Source organism: Mustela nigripes, chromosome 2 (genome assembly GCF_022355385.1).
Source record: "Mustela nigripes isolate SB6536 chromosome 2, MUSNIG.SB6536, whole genome shotgun sequence".
NCBI lineage: Eukaryota > Metazoa > Chordata > Mammalia > Carnivora > Mustelidae > Mustela > Mustela nigripes.
Genome location: NC_081558.1, coordinates 56,195,006 through 56,221,262, shown reverse-complemented (window position 1 = coordinate 56,221,262; position 26,257 = coordinate 56,195,006). Strand labels below are relative to the sequence as shown.

Genomic DNA, 26,257 nt, shown 5'->3' with positions numbered 1-26,257 from the left:
TTAACTGACTGCCTCCCGCCAATTTGGGTTTTAACATACAAAGTTGGAAGTGGGGCCTAAACACTCAGTCCCTATTGACCTGCTTAGCACTGGCTTCCTAGCCCCTTTCAGGTACCCTGAAGCTCCAGGGCCTTTGCACTTTACACCTCCTCTTGAAATGCTCTCTGAGGTGTCCATGTGGCTCATTCCTTCCCTCTATATGCTCTCATTTCCAGGTCACCTCCCCAGAGAGGCCTTCTCTGAGCACGCAGTTAAAAGAGCACTCCACCTTCCTCTTATCCTGCTTTAATTCCTCCTAGCAATACCTCATATGATAGCACGTAGTTGACTTGTTTAATGTTGTCACCCCTAGTAGAATGGTAGTGCCATGAATGGAGGGACCACATCTGTCATCTTCTCTGCTATACCTAAGGGCCTCTGGCAGGGCCTAGCAACACAGTTGGTGCTTGGTAAATATCAGGTAAATAAACGAGTGAATCAGTGGGGGCTTATCCTTGGTCATCCTAGCTTCCTTGCCATCCTATGAACACCTTACACCGACATATCCCTTTTCTCCCACCTATTTGCTCACACTGTTCCCAGCCAGCTCAGGCAGCACCTCCTCTAGGAAGCCTTCCCTGAATCTTTATGCCTTGTCTGATGCCCTCACCACTAACCTTCTTCAGCTCCCTGCCTCACCTCTGAGGTACCCTAAGCAGTTGTCTGGTCGTCTAGACATCCCTCCCCATAGCTGAGAGTCTGTGTCTTGTTCAAGCTAATACCTAAACCTTCGCTATAAACCTTCATTAGGCACTAATTGTGACTGGGTCCTAGTGGGCCTGGGGGAGGCAGAATTGGACCCCCATGGCCCATGTCTACAGACTGGGGGCTGTGAGGGAGGGATGTCTGGGTGGTGGTGGGGGAGGAGGGGGTATGAGGGGGGTCCAGGATTTCTGCAGCATTCCCATATACCTACCTTGCTGCTGCCCACAGCTCTGTGGCCTTGGTCTCTTAACTGTCCTGGGCCCCGTTTTTCCCATCAGTCAAGTACTCCAGCCCTCATTGGACATAGACTGTGTGCAAAGCCTGTGCACATGTAGGGAGGGGTGAGACTGCAGGCTCCTCCCGACCTGGTGGGAGGATCAGCTCCCCCGACCCAGCCCAGATGGTTCTCCTTCCAGCCCCATCATGGAGAGTGGGGCACAGAACTCACCTTTGCCGAGTGAGTACCTCCTAGGTGCCAGACCCCATTTCTGATCCTTCCTACAAGCTGTGGAGGTGGGGGTTCTTGAAAACCAAGCACATCAAGGTCAGAGAGGTGTGGCTTGTGTCCCCAGGTCACACAGTGGGAGTTGGTGGGCTGGATCCAGGGCAGTGGGCTTCAGTGGAATCCTCCTTACCCAGCACTGAGCCTACAGGATGTGGGGAGGCTCCATGGGGTGGGGGGAGCTGTAATGAAGTACATGTGTGCCCGGAGAGAGCTTGCAGGCCTGGCTTTGGAGTATGGCGCACGTAGTGTGTTTGGGTTGCTGCCTCTGAGGGGTTCCAAAATAGACACAACCCCCACCCCCCACCCCCGCCTCTCGCTCCAGAGGCCTCTCTGTGGTTCCAGGCCTTTGGAATCTTGGAGACTTACTTTGTTCTCAGGAGCCCTAGGTTTTTCTGTTTTGTTTTTGTTTTTTTCCCTCCTCTGCCCTGTGCTTTCTCAAATGGATCTTGGGGTGTGGCCTTTGATGAGGGCTGCCTTGGGGCAGGGGCCTCTGATGGGGTGTCCCCTCTCCCATCCAAGGGCTGTCCTGGCAGAGGGCCCAGCCCACGCAAAGCCCGGAGATAATTAGCAGGGCACAGACAGGCAGCTGCATTTTTTGGTGTGCGAGGAAAGGAAGGTGTGGGAAGTTGGGAGCAGGGGGACTTGTCCTAGCCAGATAAACAAGGGCTGGCCTGCCACTGACCACCCCCGTCCATCTTTCCTCCCCTCCTCACCCTGGGACCAGCCATCCCCTGCCAGCTCATGAGCTCTGCTCCACTCCCTGCACAACTCAGGCTAGTGGCTTACCGTTCTGTGCCTCCTTTCCTCCATCCATCAGCAACGGGGAGGCTCCTGCTTCGTGGGGATGTCTTGAAGAGAGGAGCTGATTCATGTCCAGTGCTCGGCAGGAAGCTTAGCCCTTGCTGAGTAATTAAAAATGTTAGCTACTGGTTGTCACCCTCCACTCTTCATTCTACCTGTTTATTTCCTCAACAGATGTCTGTGGCCTACCCTCTCTGCACTGGGGGCTGTGCCTGTGAATGAGGCCAGCGCAGCCTCTCCCTTCCTGAGGTCTCCTCGGGGCAGGAGGGTGTTCAGTGGATAGGCACACACACACAGATTTCTTCGTGGCCATAAAGTAGTACACGCTGCCCAGGAAGTGTGGGTGGTGGGAAGCCTGATGGGTGGGGGCCAGGGGCCTGATGGAGCATCCTTTGGGAAGTGGGGACCTCCTGGGGGCGAGGGCAGGGGCATCTCAAGTGATGGAGGGGCCCTCAGTGCAGAGGAGCTGGGGAGGTAGCTCTGCCCTGCTTGCCAGTGGGGCCGGCGGAGAGGAGGACCATGGAGCCGGAAATGACCCCCAGCTATGTTGCCATGGCAGCCCTGGGGCCTGGAGAAGGAGGTTTCCAGCCATTGCCCCAGGACCGGCTGGGGCGGGGGTCTTGTCTCTGAGCCGGAGCTGTGCCAGGGATCCTGGCTGCCTCTGAGCATGTCCAGATGTGGCCTAATGGAAGCCATATGCCCGGCTCCCTGGGCTGGGGAGAAGGGGTCTGAAGTCTGTTGTCACTCAGGGGGCTTTGTGAGTATGCCCACCCCTTTTGCCACTGGACTGGCATGACCGAGGGAACCAGGAGACTGCTGGGCCCCAAGGGAGGGAGCCCTGGGGCAGGGTTGACCCTCTGGAAGGCGGATTTTCTCCTTCCCAGGAAAGGCTCCAGCTGACCTCTGTGGGCCTCCCAGACTATGTGGCAGGTAAGGGGCCCCCTTCCTTGGGACCCATGTAACCAGGTTCTGCAGGGCAGGGGTCCTTGGATTTTCTGACATTCTGGCTAACAGAGAAACTTTAAAACTCAAGTAACTCTACCAAGTGCAGACATTGTCATGCTTGCGTCTTGCGCGGGCACCATTATAAAAGCGTGCTGTGATAATTAACCCCTTTAATCCTCACCACCACCGACTTGGTTTACAGCAGAGGAATCAGATCCCTTGTCTGAGAACACACGTGCGGGGAGCGGTGGATCCAGGTTTCCCTCGTATTTCTTCGTGTCTTCATCCCTGTCATTTCTGAGTGCCTGGTGTGTGTGGGCTATGACAGTGGCTGAATGTGCAGTGTGGAACAAAGCCCAGCCCAGTCCCTGCCCTCGGGGAGCTCACGGGTTAGTGGGGGAGATAGCCTGGAGTCAAATGGGTGTGATGTTCTGAGCTGTGACCAGGGCTGAGAAAGGAGGTGGGTATGCTATCTAAACCTATCTCTCAGGGATCTGACTTCTGGGGATCAGGGAAGGCTTACTGGGGGAGGTGATATTTGAGCATGAGGCCTTTTTGACTCCACGGCAGGTGGCAAGCAGAGAGGGAACAGTGCTCCAGGCAGAGGACACAGCACATGCAGGGGCCCTGTAGCTGGAAGGAGCGAATTAGATTGAAAGGAGGCTGTGCGGTTGGTATGAGGCTGGGGAGGGTATAGGGGCCACAGTGGTGTTGATCCTCAAGATGAAGATTTGGGTCTTTGTCCCAAAAGCAGTGGGGAGCCATTGAAGTTGTAAGGCAGGAGGCCAGTATGATCTTATCTGGTGACTCCCAGAGGGAGTGCTGCAGGAGAACAAAGGACTAGCAGTGGGCCTCTCTAGCATCTGTGGGTGTCCAGCACCACTCCCAGTGCCTCCACCCCCCCTCCCAGAATCACCAGGCTGTGGCTGCTGGGACACAGGAGAGAGGGACTTGCCCAGATTCTCCTGTCCTCATTCCCCAGAGGATCCTTGCTCATCCTGCCCTCTCTTTTCCAGTCTTGGCCTATGGGAGATTTTAACTTGTGTGGGGCCTAAGGGAACCAGGCTGGGATTCTGGACACCTGAGCCCCCAACCCATGCAACAGAATCACCTCCTACTAGAGCCCCAGGCTCCTGGAGCAGGCAGGGGATGGAGGCAGCCTGTGGAGGCTGTGGCAGGAGAGCTCACAGGAGGGCCTGGCCAGCCCTTCTTGGGCTCAACCCTAACCACAGGGGCTGGAAATGGGGTCTGTGACTGTTTCGGGCTGGGTGGGTCCTGTGGAGAGCAATAAGACAGGCAAACCGGGGGCCCTGGCTCCCCACATCCACATTAAGACCCTGGTCTGAAGCCCCCCACTTGCTTGTTGTATGATCTGGGGCCCAGGACGTCACTCCTCTGAGCCCCCATTTCCTTATTGGCCAAATGGCATGGTTGCGAGTGCCCAAGGCTGTAGTGAGAACGAGCATGTCAGGAGCGAGGCTTGCATGGAGCGAGGACATGGGCCAGTGTCACCTGCACTTGGGCCTGCTGTCCTGTTACAGCACACGTGGCTCTCCTCTGTCCACCTGCTAACTTCTTTCTGCAGAGCAGCATTGTAAGCCGTAGAATTTTGCTGTGACTATTTTGAAATTAGAAGATTTCATGTAAATTTCAGCTCTCTGTCTTTCCTGGAAAATTGGCAGTTGTGGGCACAACTGGCCCATGTGCTGCTGGCCATCGAGGTTGTTGAGCGGAGGCTCTCTGCCCTTTGGACTGCGTAGGTGCTCCGTGTTCTGTGGGGTTGGCTGTCCTCGGTTTCATCAGCGGTCTGGCCCTGGCTGGCAGCTGGGTTGGGTCCTGTACTGGGGGTACCTGTCGGTGCATAGAGTTTTTACCCTGTAGTCTGTGTGGTCATTCTATTTTATGGAAGAGAAACTGGCATCTGGTGGGGGGGGTGCTTTTCTGGAGGTCATCGGAGAGCCAGGCAGGGGGATGCAGGCTCCCAGTGGAGGGGTGGGCTCATGGCTCTCACAGGGGACCTGGAGCCATGAGTGGGTCTGAGTGGCCCTAGGTGGGCCCTCCCTGTGTTTACCTGCCCCAGACCATAGAGCACTTGGAAGAAATGGGGCAGGGGCCAAGGTTAGGCCTGTGGTAGTTTCTCTAAAACTATGTTATCTTTTTATTTTTCTTCTTCTCTTTTTTTTTCTTTTCTTTTCTTTTCCCTCCCTGCCTCGCTGCCTCCCTCCTTCCCTTACCCTTCCGTCCGTCCGTCATTCCTCCCTCCCTCCCTCTCTTTCCCTTTCAGAACAGGTTTACTGAGATACAGTCACGTACCATAAAGCCCCCCCTTAAAGTGTATAATTCAGTAGCTTTTGTAAGAGTTGTACCGGCATCACTTGTGCCCAAGTTTAGAACATTGTCATCACTCCCCAAAGAAACCCCACACCTGGTAGCAGCCACTTCCCCTTTCCTCCTTCTCCAGCCCCCAGCCACCACCAAGCTCCTCACTGTCTCTGTGGAGTCACATATTCTGGACATTCCCGGACACGAAGTCATGTAAGAGGTCGTCTTCGGGGACTGTCTTCTGTCACTTAGCATAATGCTTCCAAGGTTCATCCGCATTGTGGCAGGCGTCACTACTTTGTGCCTTTCTCTGACTGAGGAGCTTCCCGTGTGGTGGTTGCACTTTGTTTTTCACCCATTCATCCACCGACGATTGAAGTGTTCGCACCTTCTGGCCCTCATGAGGACTGCTGACACTGACACTTGTGTACGTGCTTTCGTGCGGACAGAGGTTTCTGTTGCTCTTGGTAATATTCCCGGGAGTAGAGCTGCTGGGTCACCTGGTGACTGTATGTTTAATCACCAGATGAGCTGCCAGCCGGTTTCCCCAGCACCATTTGGCACTCCTGTCGACAGTGCATGAGGGTTCCAACTTTTCCACATCCTTGCCAACACTTGTTACTGTCTGCCTTTATGTTTTTTTTTCCCCCCCAGGGGAGGGGAGGGGCAGAGGGCGAGAGTGAAGAGAATCGTAAGCAGACTCCATGCTTAGAGCTCCAGGGCAGAGCCCCATGCCTGGCTCCATCTCATGACCCTGAGACCCCGACCTGAGCCAAAATCAAGTCGGACGCTTAGCAGACTGAACCACTCAGGCACCCCTTGCTGCTGAGCCTTTTTGAGTATAGCCATCCTAGTGTCTGTGAAGTGGTTGGTATCCGACTGCAGTTCTGATTTGCATTTTTCTGACTTGTGATGTTGATCATCTGTCATGAGCTTCCTTTAAAAAATTCTAGAAAACACAAAACACACAAGCACACATTCCATTAGCCATTAAAGTGATGACATCGCCACAATGTCATGTTGTTTCTGGAAGACGCTGCCATATGCTCATGGGAGAAAAAGCATGAAGAAGGCAACTGATGTTGTTGTGTTGTTCTGAAAATAGTGCTGATCTCCTGGATGCCTGGAAAGACCTCAGGGACCCTCCAGGGCCTGGGACCACACTTGAGAACCACCAGTCAGTCCATAAATACTAGCATTTTATGCACACTATTCTGCCCTGTGCTTTTTTTCTCTGACAACATATCTTGGGACTCCTCCTTATCTTTATGCAGAGAGTTCCCTTACCAGCCAGCATGTCACTGTCCCCGTGTTCCGGCTTTTCTTTTTGGTCCCTACTGACAGATGTTCTAGTTGTTACTAGCCTTTTGCTGTTAAAAAGCAGTGTTCTAAGTGAATATCTTTATGCTGTGCCCTGGTACAGAGTGCTGGGTCAGTATGCATATGCATTTCTTTGTGTATTTTTTGTGAACTCATTGAAGTAAAATCAATAGAACTTACCAGAAGCATACGACTCAGTAACACATTTTCACAAATGGAACACACCCATGGGGCAGCCACTCAGATCACAAGCCAGGTCACCCCTTCAGTGCCTGTCCTGGGGAACCACTGCCCTGACTTCTAACAGCAGATGTTAGTTTTCTGTTCCTGGAGTTTTCTGAAGGGAACCAGAGGAGTCTGTTCTCTTTCACATCTGGCTTCTGAGGTTGGCCATGTTACCCACACTGGGGCTGGTCCTTTTGATTGCCGAGAGGTGCTCCGTCATATGGATGGACCCCAGTTTTGTTGTTTATTCTCCTGTGAAGGGGTCCTGGTGTTGTTTCCAGCCTAGGACCATCAGGAAGCATGTTTCTGTGCACCTGCTAGAACCAAGCTTTGGATGATCGCTGGCTCCAGTGTGCTCAGTGCTCAGCATGTTTATCCCCTCCGCAGACATTAGCTTGTCCTTTGAAAGCTGTGCCAGATTTTGGCCCATATCCGTAATACATGAGAATGCATTTCCTCATTATTGAACAAGTATTTATTGCATTATTCCAAGTGCTGGGGACAGAGCACCGTATCCAAAACCGATGGAATTCCCATCCCTTGTGGAGGGTCCACTCTGGCAGGCTTGGGAAGCACGCAGTCAGTCCCATGAATGTGTAAAATCTACATGAGATGGTGCTGGGCGCTAAGGAGAAATTGAAGCAGGGTGCTATAAAATGTTCTCAGCATGGCCAGCCTTGGAGGGGGAAGATGGTGTCTCAGGGTGGTTTTCGTTAACACATGTATTTAATTCTCCCCATCCCCGATTTTGGCCAAGGGTTCCCCAGCAAGTCTGGCCATGCTCCCACCAACACGGCATGGAGCTGCCACCTGGTCTTTCCGGCTCTCTTGCCAAACCTGTGCCAGTCCTTGTGCTTGGGACACAACTTGGTCATGGTATGAATGATCTATTGCCATGGTAACGTGAGCAGCAAGCCATCCCACAGTAAACTCTCATTATCACTGCCAAGTGCACGGGGCAGACAGGCTCTGCTGTCCCGAGCTGGGATTGGGGGATGGCAGCTGGGCTCTTGCTTGTGAGTGTCTGTGGTTGGCTGGCAGCTCTGCCAGGGCTGGTGGGTGTGGGGTGGCCTCTTCCAGGATGGCTTATCTCTACTCTCTGCTCTCTGACCTCTTCAAGCTGGTTTGCCCTGGCTTGTTCTCGCCCCAGAAACGGGGCTCTAGGTGAACGAAAAGAAGCACACAGGGTTCTTGGGCCTGGGTCCAGAACAACTTAGCACCGTTTCTAATGCCCCATTTTGTAGCCGGACAGTTGGGAGACCAGCCCAGGTTCAGAGGCTCCTCTTGCTGGGATTTGCTGGGAAGTCATGTTGAAGGGTGTGCGTACAGGATGGGAGGAGAATTGGGACTGGGAGAATTCTGGTCCTGGGCTGGGTGCTCCATGGACCTCATTTCACTTAGGCCCCACACGACTTTACAGTGAGTCCCTTCCCACTGGGGTTGGGGGGTGGCTGAAATGCTGGCCTGGTCCGTGGCCCAGCAGCAAATAAGTGGTCTGAACCCGGGTCTGCTGATGCTTAAGGCATGTCTGGATTTCTTGCTTGCCTCCTTTGGTAGGCCTGGTACAGAGCTCCCAAGGTTTGCACTGGCTCTGCCCCTCGCTAGCTATGTAACCTTGGGCAAATCACGCTATTGCTTGAGCCTCCGTTTTCTTGTCTGTAAAATGGGCTTTCTGAGGGCTCTTTTCTATAGCTCTGTTCTCAGTTTGAAGAAGGCTGGTGTTGGGCACTGGGTGCTGGGGTCTGTCTCCCAGCAAGTTTTGCTCACAGCTGGTGCCCTGGGTGTGGATTCTAGGCCTCGGGTCTCTGTCAGGAAGGCAATGGCCTTTGCGCTCTGGGCTGCCTCCTGTTTATACACTGAGCCCGAGACAGCAGATGAGACTGGCCTGAGGACTAACCAAGCCCTTTGGCCTCCTGTACCCTGAGCCTTCCAGAATCCTTGGTGCCTCAGCGAACTGGAGCTGAGAGGTCTGTGCTCAGGGCTCTCCTGAGAGCAGTGTCAGTTTGCCTGCCTGCCAGTGCCTCCCCCAAGCCCGGCCAGGAGTTTGTGTCCTCTGTGTCCTTTGTCCCGCAGCATCTGGGGCCTTACAGAGGAGGCCTCTGTAGACCAAGGTTAGCATTATGTGGGCTGAGGTTCTTCTGCGGGGCCCTCCTTGGGTCCACATACTGGGAAAATGGGCTCAGGGCCAGTGGCACTGAGGATAATAAGCCAGCTCAGTCCTCAGAGGGAAAATCCTTGGTGTGAATCCTGCCCCTCTATGTTGGCTGCGTGACCTCAGGCGGTTGACTCACTGAGCCACAGTGTCCATATCTGTAAGATGGGAGAGTGACCTTACCACCGCAGGATTACGGAGAGGAGCAGCACTAGGAAGGTCAGCCACTTGGGACTGAGTTCCTGTCTTCCTGATGTCAGAGGGCCACTGCACCCTGGGGGCTGGGCCTGCAGACTTGCCTTTGTGCTTCAGTGAACAGATTGTGTCTTTTTTGTGGCCAGGAGCTGTCCCTGCTGGTGAAAAAGCCGAGGGGCCAGGCCTAGTTGGGTTGGGTGGGGGAATTCACTTCCTGTGCCCCACCCCGGGCTGTCACTCTTAGCTGCCTCCAGATGGGCAGGACAGGGGTCCTCCCTGGCCCATCCTTCCCCACTCCACACTTCTCTCCCAATACCTGCCAGCTGAGTCAGCAGACGCCCTGATCCTAAGGTCTTGTCTTCAGGGGCACAGCCTGACCGGGTGGCTGATATCCCAGAGACGGGGAGGAGGCGCCCTTCCTGGGTCTGCACATGGTCTCGTCTTTCACCCTCACGGGACTGGCCTGCGGCGGAAGCGGTCATGATAAGGCAGTTGCTGTGCTGGTCACTTGACCTGTGTTGGTGTGTTGAGCCTCATGACACCCCCTCCTCGTCACTACAAGGGAGGTAACTGAGGCAGAGGGAAGTGAAGCGACTTGTCCAGGGTCACTGAGGGTGCTGATGAAGCCAGCAGACATTTGCCGACCACTGACTCTCAGCCTTTTGCTCTGACCACCCCGCTGGGTCTGCCCAGTTGCCTGGCATGAGCGTGTAGCTCCTGTGGCCAGCAGTCAGGGACTCCAGCACTGCCGGTGTCACAGATCCACATGGGGCACCAAGGACCCAGGGTGGGGTCTGCAGGCCCCAAGCTCTGCCTGTGCCCTCAGCCCCAGGCACAGAGTTTTTGGAATCTCGGGTTCCCTGGGATACATGTGGGGGAAGGGTGGAGGAGGCTGAAGAGTGGAATCTGGTTGCAGGGAACTGCCCACCTGGGCGCAGAGAGCCCCTGGCTCCTGAGAGGGGGGTAGGAAGGGGGTGGAGAGTGACAGAAGATGTCTTGTTTCACTGGCACCCCCCCCCCCCCGCCATCTGCCCCACTCAGCCCCAACGTGCTAATGGGCCCCGTGCTCGGAACCAGGAAGCAGAACACTCCCCCCCAGCCTGGAGTGTGTGTACCTGCTGTCACAAGCAGACTTGTGGAGCACACAGGATGGGGGAGCAAAGTCAGACGCTGGCAGTGGGGTAGCTGGAGGATAGGAGCCGCCGGCTGACGGGGCCATACAGGGGCTGTGCAGACCGTGGGACCAGGAAGGCGCATGGAATGTGGGGGCAGCTGCTCCCCAGCTCTGATTGGTGCCCTGGGGCAGGGAGGCCCAGTGTGGCCTATAACTTCGGGTTTTCTAAAAGAAGCCAGGGATCTGGAATTTTCTATGAAATCTCCCAATTTGTAAATGTTGGCAGCTCATTCAGATACACTGAAGTACCAGTAAAGGAGGCAGGGAGTGCCAGTTCGCTGCCACAGTTCAGTCTCCCTACTCCTTACCACCCCTAATTACCCAGCTGGGACCCGGAGGCCCAGAGGTGGGTGAGGGGCTGGCCAAAACCCCCGTGAGCTCAGAACATGGGCCCCCAGCCCTGACCTCCAGCCCAGTGGAGTCAAAGCACCGGGAACAGATGGTCCTTGCAAAGGGTGACTGAAGAGTGTGTCGTGAAGAGGCCACAAGCACAGGTGTGGGCGGGGCTGGGGACCCGCAGAGACTGGTGTGGCGCTTGTGCTGGCAGCCATGGAAGGTGTTGCTCCTGGGCTTGGAGAGGAGCCTGGCAAGAGCTGGGGTTCACGGTGCTGTGGACTTTGGTCGAGGTGGCCACGCCTGCCTGGGGATCTGTGCTGCTGCCCCTTCCGCTCAGCTTCTGCCAGCAGAGAGCAGTGGGACGCAGGTGTGGGACAGATGGGGACAGGAGCAGGTTTTGTGGATGATGGCCACGTAGACTGTGGCTGGGGAGGGATTAGGATCTCTCCAGGATGCCTCACCTCCCAGGTTTGGTTTGGGGCTGTGCTTCCTGAGGGGGTGCCCCCAAGTCTGTAGGCCAGGGCTACTCATGGTCTTTTTCTGGAGGGTTTGGAGCCGGTGGCTGATACTCAGGTAGAGACACAGCCTTGACAGTGACCATGAGCATCTGGCATGCCAGACAGAGGTCTGGGCCAGAGGTGGAAACCTGATTAGAGGTCTGCTGGGTTTCTGTTTCTTCCCCCATTGAGTTTGCCCTGCTCAGCAGGTGGGCAGCAGGTGGGCAGTAGGTGGGTGGGTGGGGAGGTGCCCAAGGAAGGCCTCATGATTCCCTGTTTGTCATCACATGACCCCTAAAGCCTGGATGTGGGACCAGATGGGCCAAGGGACTTGCATGAGATTGCTCTCCCAGTGGAAGGACAGCAGGGTTCTGGTGGGGTTTTCTGGCTGGTACAGAATGGCGGTGTCAGCTCACCTCTCCTGGGCCCCCGGGATGTGCTCATTGTCCACTGAATATTGAGTTATGGTGCAGGCTGCAGGGGACCAAGGACCAAGCTACTTGGGGGTTGGGGAGAAATGTGGTAAAGGTCTATGTGGGGTTGGGATCTGATGGGGCTGCAGTCCCACGTCACTTAAGAGAAATGCAAAGTTGCTGGGTGAAGTCACTGGGAATTTGGCTCTGGAAGGACCCCAGCCTGGTCCTGTGGTATCCCCCTTGGGAAAACTGAGAGCCTGTGGTCCCAGATTCCTGGCCCCTCCCCCTCGTCTGGTGACCCATCCCTGGGTACTCCCTGTCTCTTCCCTAGGCTGGACCTCTGTGTCAGCGTCACCACCTGGGGCTTTGCAGAAAACCTTGCTGGTGCCCTGTTTCTGTTTGCCTCAAAGAGGAGGAGGAAAAAAAAAATCCAATTTTTATGTGATGTTTTAATTTCTATAATTCTTTTTTATTATTTATTTGACAGAGAGAGATCACAAGTAGATGGAGAGGCAGGCAGAGAGAGAGAGGGGGAAGCAGGTTCCCTGCTGGGCAGAGAGCCCGATGCGGGACTCGATCCCATGACCCTGAGATCATGACCTGAGCCGAAGGCGTGGCTTAACCCACTGAGCCACCCAGGTGCCCCTAATTTCTGTAATTCTTTAACCAATCCCTCTTTATTAAGGTGAAAAATAAATGTTTACATTTCTCTTATAGAAAAAAACTGGCCTGGGGAAACTAAAACTGCCTTATAGTTAAACATCTTCTCTTACTAAACTACATATGTACGATAATTACTGGTAATTAAATTGAACTATCCAGAAAGACCAGGGAAGTAGAATGAAGTCACTGATAAGAATCATGTATAAAACAAAATGTTTTCCTTAGAACCAGAATTCCATCAAACCTTTTTGAGCAAAAAGTACAGTCTTGTAGGTGGCAGCAAGTTTCTTCAACTCATAATGAGGGAGATACAATTCACAGTTCTTTTGAGGCAGAACAGAGCATGTCCCAAAGTGTCTTGATGAAGTTCTGATAGTCGGTGCCTTTGGTTTGAGATTTGAGTGATACTGGAAGACCGCACTGGGCTTGGGGGCTGGGAGAGGCCCCCTCCCAGAGCACAGGGAGGGAGGAGTCTTGCTCAGGGATTGGGTGCCATCGTGAGCTTCAGCTGGCGGTGGACGTGGCCAGTAGCCTGGGGTGAGCCTGAGTGGAGGGAGGGACAACCCTCCTTTTAGATGAAGGTCACCTGTGGGTGAGGGGCCCTCATGGGCATCCGCTCTTGGTCACGGGCCCTGTTTTAGAAAGCTGTAGGCCATGATCTAACTCTGGAGTGATCTTCAGGGACTGGTTCATTCTTAGAATGTGAGCTGTCCACTCTTGGGTTCCAGCGTTTGGATCTTTGTCCTGTCCTTTTTCTGGGAAGGTTATTATCTCAGACAGGGGGATGGTCCCGTTCAGTTTTTCAGAGTTTGCGTCTGGTTTCTGTGTGTCTGGTGACTCTCCCTAGGGTGGTTTCCTCTAAAAGTGAGGCCAGTTCCACACACTCTCTCTGAACAGAACTGAGCTTGTCAAGAGTTTTTGTGCTGTTCTTGATCAGGGCAGCCTGTTCTACTTTTCTCCTTTTTTCCATGGAGTCAACTTGTCATCAGCTGGAAAATTCTAAGTGGAAAAGTCTAGTTAAAATGCAGAGGACAGGTATACCCCCCATCCTACTCCTGGCTCCCTGGGAAACTGGGGACGGTAGGGCCCTCCTTTGCACGGGTCATCCTGCTGCTCACCTACCACCCCCACAGAGCTTCCCAAAGATGATGCTGCAGCCACGTGCATGGGGCCTCATAGCCCCTCTGTGTTGACTAAGCCCACCAGAGAGTCCCCATACCTGTGGCTCCACCAACCACAACACCCCCACACCCCAGGATTCCACCGGAACCCAGCACACTCCGGGCAGCCGGGATGGACCCTTGGTGGGGCTGCTGTAAGGGGCAGGGGCTCAGGGAAGAAGTTTCAGGCCCATGACTGTTCAGGTCTTGCTTTTCTTTCTCATTCGAGATGCGGTGTGAGTGTGCGTGCACACGCATGTGTGTGTGATGGAGACCTTTCAATCGTGACACTATATATATGGTACAACTCTAAAAAATAAAGGCCTTCTCTCATATTAGTACATACTGGGACCCTGCACTTAATACAGTTAGTAATCCCTAATGCCATCTGATTCTCAGACCATAGTCCTATTTATTTCCCCACCTGCCCCCAGAGTGCATTGCAGAGCTCCTTTTGTCAAGTCCCCTCTAATCAAGGCCGGTTAGATGTTATCTAGCTTATCTGTGTTGTTACATTGCCTGAGTTTTTTTCTCTCTAAAACCTTGTGCTGACGTATGCTGTAGATGCCATTTAAATCTTGATTAGTCTAACAGTACTCCCCTGACAACTTCTTATTTTTGTATTTTTATTTATTATACTCTTTATGGAGTGTAATTGATGTGAATCACACGGATCTTAATAGAACAGCTCAGTGGATTTTCACATATGAAGACGCCTAGGCAGCTCCACTGAGATCAAGATCTAAAGGCAGCTCCACTGAGATCAAGATCTAAAACACTTCAAGCATTCCAGAGTTTTCCTGGGGCCCCTTCTTAGCCATTTCTGCTCTCCCTCCCTCATGGAAACCACGATGCTGACTTTTTCCACCTTCTTGCCTACGCTTGAGGGCTTTTTTGTTTTGTTTTGTTTTTTGTTTGTTTGTTGTAAAATGGGAGCCATGTGGTATTTTGCATTTAACTTCATTAGCTCAAGATAATATGTTTGACACCCATGTTGTTGCCTACAGTTGTTGCAGTGGTTCATTTAAAAAGACTGCTCTGTATTATTCCATTGTCAGAATAAATCATGGTTTATTAATCTATTCTAGCATGAGAGGACACTTGGGCTATTTTCAGTTTTTGGCTGTGATGAGGACAGTTGCTGTGAACGTTCTTAATGGAGTCTTTTGGATGATGTAGGCATTCATGTTGGGTATATACATGGGAGTGGAACGTGACATGGCCATTTTTCCAAAGTATACCACCAGTTTGCATCCCCACAGCAGTGAGTGAGTGTTCCAGTTGCCCCGCATCTTTGCCAACTGGATGTGGTTGTTCCTTTTCATTTTAGCCAATCTGGTGGATAGGTAATGGTGTCTTGTTCTGATTTTAATTTGCATTTTCTCTTAACTTAGGATGTTGAGCACATTTTTTGTATTACTGTTGGACATTCCATTGTCATTTGCTCATTTTTAAATTGCCTTTCTTTGTCTAACTGGTTCTAGGAGTTCTTTATGTATTCTGTGTGTCTTTTGTTGGATCACACATTATCTTGTTTGATTGTGTAACTTTTCTTCCCATTTTAAAACATTTTATTTTTTATTTTTTTTAAAGATTTCTTTTTTGAGAGAGAGACAGTGAGAGAGAGAGAGAGTGTGAGCAGGGGAAAGGGTGGAGAGAGAAGCCGATGCCCTGCTGATCAAGGAGCCTGATGTGGACTTCGATACCAAGACCCTGGGATCATGACCTGAGCCTGGAGGCAGATGCTTAACCAACTGAGCCACTCAGGCAAACTTTTTATTTTAGAGAGAGAGAGAGAAAGAGAAAAAACACGTGCAAGTTGGGATGGGGGACAGGGGAAGAAAGGGAAAAGAGTCTTTAAGCAGACTGCTCTGAGCACAGAGGCCCACTCAGAGCTCGAACGCACGACCCTGAGATCATGACCTGAGCTGAAACCGAGAGCCGAAGCCTAACCAACAGAGCCACCCAGGCACCCCATCTTTCCACTTTCTTAATGATGATATGTGATGAGTACATTGCAAATGCTCTCTTGTGAGGAGCACAGAAATCCCTAATTTTAATGAAATGTAATTTCTTGATCTTTAATTTTATGTATTTTGTGTCCTTTTACAGAAATTTTTGTCTACTCCAGATTCATGAAGTTATTTTCCTCTTTTAATGTGTTTCACCTTTCACATTCGATCGTATTTAGATCTGTTTCTTTAGGCAGTGTGGATAGGAATCAAAATTCAGTCTTTTTTTCAAATGCATATTCAGCTCACCCAGCACCAGGTGTTACAAAAGCCATCTTTCCCGCCACAGCCTTGTTGGCTTTGTCAGGAAGCAGGGGCTTTTGTGCCCATGGTGAGGATGGGAAAGGAGCCCTAGGAGTGGGGGGGCCCTGCTTCCCCTGGAGTAGCTGCTGCAGAGGAACTTGAACTCCCCCCTGCCTCCCTCCTCCTCACCCTCTCCTTTGCTTGCTTCAGTGCGCTGCTCAGGGGCTTGTCCTCTGGAGTGTGCGGCTGCCCCTGGCTGGGCTTGTGGTCTGGGGCAAGTGGGGCCTCCTCTCTGGGTGGCTGCCTGCTCATCTGTAAAATGGGGATGCATGTGGGACCCTCTTTCTGGAACTGGAGGGGAGATGAAGTGGCTGCAAGCTGGGGTCCCCAGGGGGCTCGGCCAGGGCAGAGACCCAGCCTCCAGCCCGTCAACAAGAGCAGCCCAGTGCCACTGCCATTGGGCAGTGGTGGGCAGGGAGTAGACACCACCCCACGAGGAAACCAGGTGATGGGAGGTGCTGGAAAGAGCAACGGAGACTCGGGACTGCCCTTTCCGGTTGGGGTTGGGAGGAGAAAGGCATCTTGAAGGGGCTGAATTGGGGGGCCGTGGTGGGTGGGCTCAGCCCAGGTTGGTTGTGACTATTGTGCCTGTGATCCTGGCTCAGGAAGATGAAGCTCGGGAACTCTTCTTGTTTGTCCACTTTACAGTCCCTGTAAGAGGACTCCAGGTGCTCCCAGGGCCTGCAGGTACCCACTCCCCGCCCCCAAGAACGCCAGGCTGCTGGGAGCAGAGAGCTGCAGTTCTGGGCTGTTTGCTCAGGCCTCTCAAACATCCTGACCAAACAGGGCGCTGGCGGAGATGGCCCACTCATCACCCTCCTGCCAGGTGCCCAGGTTTTTCCGCAGCATTTCCAAAGCCAACATTCTTTAGGACTTTGATGTCCAGGGAGAGGGGACTGTCCGAAGGGGTCGTGACCTCCGAGCTGGATTGTTTAGGGCACCCATTGTTCTGTGATCAAAGGTGACTACAATCTCTAGAATCTCAGAATCTTTTTATAACAGAATGTGTCTTGAATGGGCAATACCTGCATACGATAAGAAACGCATAAAAAATACAAAAGGGGCGAACAGTAAAATGTTAGTGGGCTTCCTCCCTCCCACGGTCAGGTCCTGCCCTGAGCCAACCACTGTTACCAGGGTCTTGGCTGTCCTTCCAGAAATAGTCCATGTATGTCCGTGTATCCCTTTAAAATGAAAAGGGATAACTTTTTTTAAAAAAATATTTTATTTATTTATTTATTTATTTATTTATTTAGTCAGAGAGGGAGCAAAAGAGTGAGCACAAGCAGGAGGAGTGGCAGGCAGAGGGAGAAGCAGGATCCCTGCTTGGGAACCTGCTGTGGGGCTGGATCCCAGGACCCTGGGATCATGACCTGAGCCAAAGGCAGACCCTTACCTCACCGAGCCACCCAGGCGCCCCTGTTCTCAATTCTTCATAGTACATTCAGAAATCAGACCATATAATTCTTTTTAACATCTACATAAGAGTGGACAGAAATACATCAAATTATTTAATCACTGCCCTGTTGATGAGATTTTGGTTGTTCCTCACCTTTGCTCTCACAAATTCAGGGGTAGCAAACATTACTGTCCAACTTGTTTATGTCTGTGGGCGAGATTAGATTTCTGGATGGAGAAGTGCTGGGTCACATTTTTTTTTTTTTTTACAATGCAATGCATTATTATTAGTTTTTTAAATTGCAGTGATATACACATAACATGATATTGGCCACGTTAACTAGTTGTAAGTCAGTGAGATATGTTCACATTGTGCAAGTATATTAATCCATCTCCAGAACTTAATTTTTGAGCTTTTATTTATCTATTTGATGAAGAGAGCACAAGCAGGGGGAGCAGCAGCGGGAGAGGGAGAAACAGATCTCCCCTCCCCCTGCCCCGAGCAGGGAGACTGATGCAATGCGGGGCTCGATCATAAGACCCTGGGGTCATGACCTGAGCCAAAGGTAGATGCTTAACTGACTGAGCCACCCAGGTGCCCCATTCCAGAACTTTTTCATGTTCCTGAACTGAAATCCTGTGCCCATCCAAGCTGACTTCCCATCCGTCCTCCTCCAGCCTCTGGTAACCTCTTTGCTACTAAGGAGTGTTTAAAGTGGGCCGCTGTTGGAGGTACCAGCTGTGGGGACAGAGGCTGTGGCCCGACTGCCCTGCCCATCTGCTCCATCATTCTGACCATCCTGACTTCCATGCACATGGGCTCCTTCCTTTTCTTTAGAGCTGTACAGTTGTTTTGCTTTTCCCCATTTTTGAACTTCTTCTAAAAGGCAGTCTGCGGTCTTCTTCTGTGACTTGCTTCTCCCCCTGCCCAAGATCCTGTCTGTGATTCATCTGTGTTGTTGTGTATGGTTGTAATGAATTTGTGCACATCATGTGGTCCTGCCAGGGCCCAATTCCACCCTTTCCCTTGTTGAGGCGTCCTTGAGTTTTCTGCAGTTTGGGGCTTATGTTTGTGGGGGTCCAGGTGGAGACCACGGACACCTGTTTCTCCTGGGCGTGTACCTGAAAATGAGATCACAGTGTCATTGGCTCTGGGTATTGTCCACCTTCCCAGACGAAGTTAATGGTTTCCCAGAGTGGGTCTGTTCTCCCTCTGTTGCTCAGGGATGTCGGAGGCGGCTTCCTGCCAGAGTCTGTGAGGCAGACGGCTGGCAGAGCCTTCGGAAGCCAGAGTGATGGGGGCCGTCCCATGTCACTAGAGGCCAGAGAGAGGGTCACGGCTGCAGCTGTCACAGCGGGAGAGGCCCCTCCCCTTCAGCCCTCACTCGCAAATAATCAGCAGGCTAGGGACACTGCACGCCCTCTGGCCCAGGGCTCTGGCCAGGTGGCAAAGTGGCCAGAAATGGGGAAGTCCGCAGAAACCCAGAGGCAAGCAGAAAAGGCCGGGGAAGGGATTGCCGAGAGCCCCACCAGCTTCCTGCGCTCAGGGGGTTATTGTTTTGTCCATCCATTTACCGGTCAGTTCCTTTGTTCCTTGACTAATTCACTGGTGAGCATTCCACAAACACATGTGTGCCAGGGCCAGGGAGGTACTGGTTCCCAAGCGCCTGTTGTTGGCCAGGCACTGAATTGTCTCACTGCCCCGCTTTGTGAAGCGTGGCAGAGAGAGGTCGTTTGCCCATTTTACAAGCAAGGAAATGGAGGCTCAGAGGGTGAGTGACATGTCTGTGTCCCCTTAGCCCATGCTCCCCTCTGGCCCCCTTGCTGGAGAGGCGGTCTGGGCCAGATGGATGGGCCACACTTTCATTCTTTTCCCGCATTTTCTAAGTCTGTGCACTGGGCTGTGTATCTTAAACTCTATTTACACATCTGGAAAATCAAAATAATCATCCAACATCATGTTGTTGATGTAAGCTTTTCGTGAGTTTGTCTACACCGAGGGCCTGGGCTGCTTGATTCAGCCCCAGGCCTTGGGAGCCTTAAGAGGACTCAGATACATTCTTGATTCCTGAGACCTTCTGAGTCTGGTGGTTAAGACAAGCATGTCACCTGACAGCAGGGACATCACAGTGGAAGCCTGTATCAAGTGCTGGTGTGAATGAAGCCAGAAGTGGGGGCTTTTGGTCCCCCCAGTTTGGAGGTGAGTGCCAGTGGGAGCCCTGCAGATGGAGAGGCAGGGAGTCCCACGTGGATTGGCTGGTTAGGGATGGTGAGTGGGACAACGCAGAGATAGGCATTCCCCACCTGGACCAGCATGCAGAGACAGAGTGGCAAAGAGAAGCATATAGGGCTAGGATTGAGGGTCAGAACTGGACGTGACTCTGGGCTGTGACTGTCCAACCAGGGAGGGGTGCTTTGTCCTGGAGGGCAGTGGCCTTCCGGTAGGGGTTTGTGGACCACAGGTTCCCTGAGCCGATTGGGACCAGGGAAGGCCGGGGAAGTAGGGTGTGTGATGAGGGTTGGCATAGAGGTGAGTTTAGATCCAGAAGTCAGAGAGCTTCTCTCTGAGGAGGTGAGAACCCTGAAGGAGAAGGGCCAGCCATGTTGACAGTGCTGGTGGGAAAGGGCACAGGAAAAAGGCAGAGGATTCCAGGCAGAAAGCAGAGTCCACGGAAAGGATCTGGGGCAGGATTGAGCCCAGGGAGTTCAAGGAGTGGAGAGAATGTGTGGCAAAGAGGATCAGAGAAAGGAGATGAAGTGGAGCAGTCAACAGGTCTTTGTAAAGAAAGGGGAACTCTTGGGGGCCTATAGGCCAAGGAGAGACACAGTCTGATTTATTATGTGTGAACTCATTCTGGTGCCCTCTGGACAAGGGCCTGGAAGAGGACACCTGAAGGAACAGGGACCATGTTGGACCAAGAGGTGGTGGTGGAGTGAAGGGCCCGGTGGGTGGACTGGGATGCACTTTGGAGATGGCCTGCTGAGTGACGGAGGGAGATGGGAAATGGGGAATGGGTGCAGGAGGGTTCTGAGGTTGCCAGGGGCCCTTCACTGATGCAGGGGAGACCTTGGGAAGAGGTGGTTTGAGGGAAATCAGTTGCTGAATAGTTCTGGCAGTGAGAGCACTAGGGAGCACTGTTGGTGGTTCCTTAGCCAGCTGTGGTGTGTGTGCACGAAACTACAGCTGAGACAAATGTGTGTATGTGGGGTGGGGGGTGCGAGGTAGAGCAGGTACTTGGAGCTTGGCGCTGGATGAGATCAGCCAGGGCCAGGGTGGAGATGGAGAAGGGAAGAATCCTGGGACTGGACATCTGAATGGTGGTGCTTGGGAACTTAAAAAGAACCAGAGAGAAAGACAGAGGCTGGGGACCTCAGAGGGGCTGATCAAGGAAGGAGACCTGGAAGAGAGGGCCTTTGGGCTGAGTCTTCCAGCACTGGGATGGGGAAGGAAGGTGTGTCTTCTGGATGAGGAGACGGGGGTACACATCTTATACAGCTTTGCCTGGCCCTGCCTCCCACATCTTGGACAGTACCAAGCAGCGCCAGGCTTGGTCCCTACTGTTCCAAGTGGGTGGCCCTCCCAGCATATGGGTTCATGGCCTCTTGAGTTCCTTTGTCTGAAACAGAGGGAAGCCAGAGTGGGAAAGGCCAGTGGAGAATGGTGGGATGTCTGCCAAACGCAGGCTGAAACCTGGCTTCTGATCAAGGAGGGGGCAGGAAGAGAACACCATTCAATCCACAGGGAAGCAGAACCCGCTCTCAGGCTGATGCTGGTCAGATTCTCAGACAGGGCCTTTAGGATCAGCTATATCAAGTCATCCATGCCATGGATGTGGGAAAGCTGAGGCCTGGAGAGGGGAAACTGAGGTTTGGGACTTCTGACTCACCACCTTATCTGTGAAGTGGGGAGACAAGAGTACTCACTCATCATAACTGTAAGGATGAAAGTGCTTGGACCCAAGGCTGGCACTAGCCTGTACTTCATTTCTGCTCTTACAGTTATTTCAGTAGGGCACCTATCTCAAGTCACTTGGCTAAGACCCAGGGATCCACTGCAATCTCCTGATCTCACTCAATAAGGCAGTCTTGGAGAAGGCTTATGGAGTAAGAGTTCAGTCCAGTACAAGAAAGGTGTGAACTATGCAGAGAAAGGACAAACTGCTGAGGTAGCGTGAGCTCCCCATCCACAGAAGTATTCAAGTGAGGCATGACTCCCACATGCCCAGAGTGTAATGAGAAAGGATTAAACATAGAATAGTGGCATCACTTTTAGTGGCCACAGAGACTCTAGTGTCTTTGTAGAGAAAGAAGTGGGTTAAGAAGTAATTTCATAAATAATCAAGATTTCACACAGTAATAAATGCTATGAGGAGTCTTAAAAATGAGTGATGTGATGACAGTAACTGGGGCTGGTTGGATATGCTGTCTCTTGCCGTATAGGGATTTTACACTTTTATTGTATTAAGTTTTCTTTTTTATTTGTGGACACTCTGTTTAGTGTTGTCCTAGAGATACTAGCAGATGCAATAATTCAAGGAAAAAAGAGACAGTTATGATGAGTGTGTATATATATGTATACACACACATAGACTTATGTGTATATATATGTATGTGTGTATATGTATATGTATGTATATATGTATATGTACACATAGGTATGTATGTATATGTACATATAGGTGTGTGTATGTATATATGCATACATATGTATATACATAATGGAATATTACTCATCCATAAAAAGGGAGATCTTGCCATTTTTCAAGAACGTGGATGGATCTAACAGGTATTATGCTAAGTGAACTTAGTCAGCCAGAGAAAGACATACACAGTATGATCTCACTTACATGTGGAATCAAAAAAGAGCCAAACTCAAAGAAACAGGAGTTGTTTGGGGGCTTCCAGGGAATTGGGGGGAAGTTCTGGGAAGATGGAGAGATGTTGGGCAAAGGGTACAAGCTTGCATCCAGTTATAAGATGACTAAATTCTGGTGATCTATGGCACAGGACGGTGACTAGTTACCAATACTGTATTGTGTACTTGAAAGTTGCTGTGAGACTAGATCTTAGCACGTTCTCACCACAAGCAACAACAACAAAAAGGAAACTCTATGCGATGGTATCCCCTCACATTAGTGTAGCAATCCCCTCACATTGGTGTAGTAATGCCCTCTCAGTATTTATTTGTGTCTGTAGTCATTTTTATTACATTTCTGACTTCGGTGGGACAGGTGTCTAGTGTTTCATCGCTGAGCGTGACATTTGCTATTTGTTTCTGGTAGATCATTCTTTTCATTCCTCCTGGTACAGATCTCAGGTTGTTACTGAAACTTATTTCCCCTCTTCTACAGAAGGGCCTTGAAACCTAGAAAAGTTTAATAACTTGAAATGCCCACTCTGCAGATGAAGCTGGCGATTCTTACTAAGCTGTCACTCTTTTCCTGGAACCTTGCAGTCTGCTGACATCCACCGGCACATTTGTTCCTTGCTAGATGACGTGTACTGCTCAGGGATATTTAGAGTTCTTTCTAGGCTTTAGCACCTCTGCAGCTAAAGGTCCTCAGAGTAGAGGAGGACACTAAGACTTCAGAGAAAGGAAATAGCTATCCCTGGTAGCGTTAAGATGTGGGCTCAGGCTCAAAGTTATTCCGTTACACCCCTGTTGTTGCCCTAGCACGGATATAGGTATTCTAGATGAGCTTTACCTTTTTTGGTTTAAAATTTTTTATTTTAAATTTTATTTTAAATTTTAAAAGGATAATGGCATGCAATGTATTAGTTTCAGGTGTACTAGATCAATTTAACAATACAGTACATTGTTCAGTGCTCATCACAATGAATGTAGTCATCATATAATGTTAATTACAGCATTATTGACTATATTCTCTAAGCTGTACTTTTCATCTCCATTTATTTCATAACTGGACGCGCTTCTATCTCGTAATCCTCTTTATCATTTCACCCATCCCCCCACCACCTCCCCTCTGGCAACCACCAGTTTGCTCTCTGTATTTAAGATTCTGTTTTCTTTCTTTCTTTCTTTTTATTTGCGGATTTGCTTTGTTTATTACTTTCCCCATGTAAATGAAATCATATGGTATTTGTTTTCCTCTGTCTGGCTTATTCCATTTAGCATAATACCCTCTAGCTCCACCCATGTTGTTGCAGATGGCAAGATCTCATTCTTTTTTAGGGCTGAGTCATATTCCATTGTCTATCTGTACCACATCTTCTTTATCCATTCATCCACAGATGTACATTTTGGATGCTTCCCTATATGTTGGATGTTATAAATAATGTTGCAACAACAGAGGGGTGCAGTTATCTTTCAAATTAGTGTCTTGTTTCCTTTGGGTAAATACCCAGTAGTGGGATTACTGGATCATGGGGTATTTCTATTTTTAATTTTTAGAGGAATCTGCATACCTGTAATCTGACTGTATCAGTTTACATTCCCACCAGCATGCCCAAGGGTTTCCTTTTTGCCACATCCTTACCAAAACTTGTTGTTTCTTGTTTTTTTTTTTTTTTTAATAGTGGCCATTCTGACAGGTGTAGGTGATATCTCATTATGGTTTTAATTTGCATTTGCCTCATCATTAGTGATGTGAGCACCTTTTTAATGTATCTTTTGGCTTAGATGTGCTTTATCTTGGCATGTCATTTATTTTTAGACCTCAGAAGCAAATGGTTGCATTATTTATACTTATCTTCTGGCACCTCACACATTATTGTCTCTTTAAGACTCTCCCTTGTTTTATTTATGTATTTATTCCCTTTTATCCCTTTTCCCCATTGCTGACTTCTGCCCCACCAGAGGCAACTGGTCCCCTCTGTTTAATTTGCACGTGTGTGTGTTTTTAATTAATGTGCAAAATGTGTATTTTAATTTTGTTCTCAGTATTTTTCATTTGTGTAACAGATCTCACTTGGTTTCTTCCTTCCCCCCACCCCAGTGCTTTTTTTTGTACCACTCCATATTTTGTGGGTACATCTAATCTGTTATTCCTGACAGCTGTGGGGTCCTCCATGGAGGACATCCCTAAATTCTATCCAGCCACTCCTCCACTGATGAACACCCACTTCCACAAATGACACCAACATCTCGCATCCTTGTAGTGGTCACATTTTGGGTCTGGCTGAGGACTTCCCTGTAGTGCACAGCCACGAGTAGAACCTCTGGGTCCAGGATGATATGTGTACTTAATTGTGTCTGCGGTGCCTTATCTCCTTCCAGACCCGCTGTGCCAGGGACCACTTCTACCCCCGGGCATGAGGGTTCTTACCTGTGCCTGCATGTGGCACGCTTTCTGATTTTTCCATTTTTTTTAAAGATTTTATTTATTTATTTGACAGAGAGAGAGACCACAAGTAGGCAGAGCAGCAGGCAGAGGGAGAGGGAGAAGCAGGCTTCTCACTGAGCAAGGAGCCTGATGCAGGACTCAATCCCAGGACCCCAGGATCATGACCCGAGCTGAAGGCAGATGCTTAAGGACTGAGCCACCCAGATGCCCCTGTGCCTTTCAGTTTTAAGACATTTCCCTACCCCTGCCTCCTCCTGCTCTCCTAGCTACACAAATATTTTCTCCACTAACTTCCCTAGATGAGCTGTTTTGTTTTTTTTTTTTAGAGAGCAAGCGTAAGTGTGGGGGGAGGGCAAAAGAAGAGAGAGAACCTTTTTTTTTTTTTTTTTAAGATTTTATTTATTGATTTGACAGACAGAGATCACAAGTAGGCAGAGAGGCAGGCAGAGAGAGAGAGAGAGGAGGAAGCAGGCTCCCCGCTGAGCAGAGAGCCCGATGCGGGGCTCGTTCCCAGGACCCTGGGACTATGACCTTAGCCAAAGGCAGAGGCTTTAACCCACTGAGCCACCCAGGTGCCCTGAAGAGAGAGAATCTTGAGCACACTCCCTGCTCAGCTGGGTCTCGCTACCCTGAGATCATGACCTGATTGAAATCAAGAGTTGGATGCTCAGCCTACTGGGCCAACAGGCGGCCCTCCTAGATGAGTTTTGATCTTCCCTCGCTGCTGCTATTTCTTCTTATGCCTTATCCTATCTTGGTGTCTTAGGTCAGGTTCCTTAGAAGCAGATCCTGAGTGGCGGCTGGGTGGCTCAGTCATTTAGGCGGCTGCCTTCAGCTGAAGATCATGATTCTGGGGTCCTGGGATGGAGCCGTGTTGGGCTCCCTGCTCAGCAGGGGGTCTTCTCCTTCTCCCCGTGCCCATACTTCCTGCTCGTGTGCCCTCTCTCTCTCTCTCTCAAAAGTAAATAAATAAAATCTTAAAAAGAAAAAAAAAAAAGCCCAACAGAGCCTGATTTGAGGGTTTTGTGCATGTAGTTGTTCATTTGGAGAACCGGCCTGGGGAGGGGGCAGGGAAGGAGCTAGCTGATGCCCTTCCGATCCCTTTGGGAGCTCTGGAGTGTGAGTGGCCCCCAACACTGTCCCCTTTGAGGCAGGGCTGGGTTTTTGTCAGTAGTAGTCAGTAGTCACTGATTGGCCATAGTTCTGCCAACCTCCTCCCCCATGGGGGGTACTTAACCTCGCAGGCAGCTCTCCGAAGCCCGTTGTCCTTGGGAACTACCAGTGGCCACCAAGCACAGCAGCCTTAGGGGGTCCGGGGTAGAGTGAGTTACCTTCCCTGGGAATGGGGGTCCAGACAGCACCAGCAGCATCTCTGAACATCTTGGAACCAGGTGCCTCCTCTAGAGTGGTGACCTTGCCTGTGTTGCCCCTCCACTCCAGTGTCCACAAAGGATCTGATCGAGACGTGCTGTGCCGCTGGACAGCAGTGGGCCATCGACAATGACGAGTGCCTGGAAATCCCCGAGAGTGGCGCGGAGGGTGATGCCTGCAGGTAAGGTGGGCACCCCGGAACAGGCAGAGCTGCCCGTTTACCTTTTCCAGATTCCAACTTGCTTTGGCCTGTGGGCCCTGGCAGTACAAGGGGAGCGCAGTCTCCACGTGTCTCCACGTGCATGTTGTGGCTGCTGTGAACCCACCGGCCAGGCTTACCCCAGGAAAGAGAGCCTAAAGGCTGGCTGCGGGAATATACCAGCCACGCACATTTGTAGCCTGCCTGACAAGTGG

The 26,257-nt window shown here is 51.1% G+C and overlaps 1 protein-coding gene across 6 annotated transcripts in view; it reads left to right on the top strand.

The window, feature by feature from the left end:
• Positions 1–26,257, top strand: part of FBLN2 (fibulin 2) — an 84,183-nt gene that overhangs the window by 29,304 nt on the left and 28,622 nt on the right. For all 6 annotated transcript variants that reach the window (XM_059390409.1, XM_059390408.1, XM_059390404.1 and 3 more), the window contains one exon: positions 25,913–26,024. In XM_059390409.1, coding sequence (XP_059246392.1) covers positions 25,913–26,024 — 112 coding nt within the window. The remainder of the gene's footprint in view (positions 1–25,912; positions 26,025–26,257) is intronic.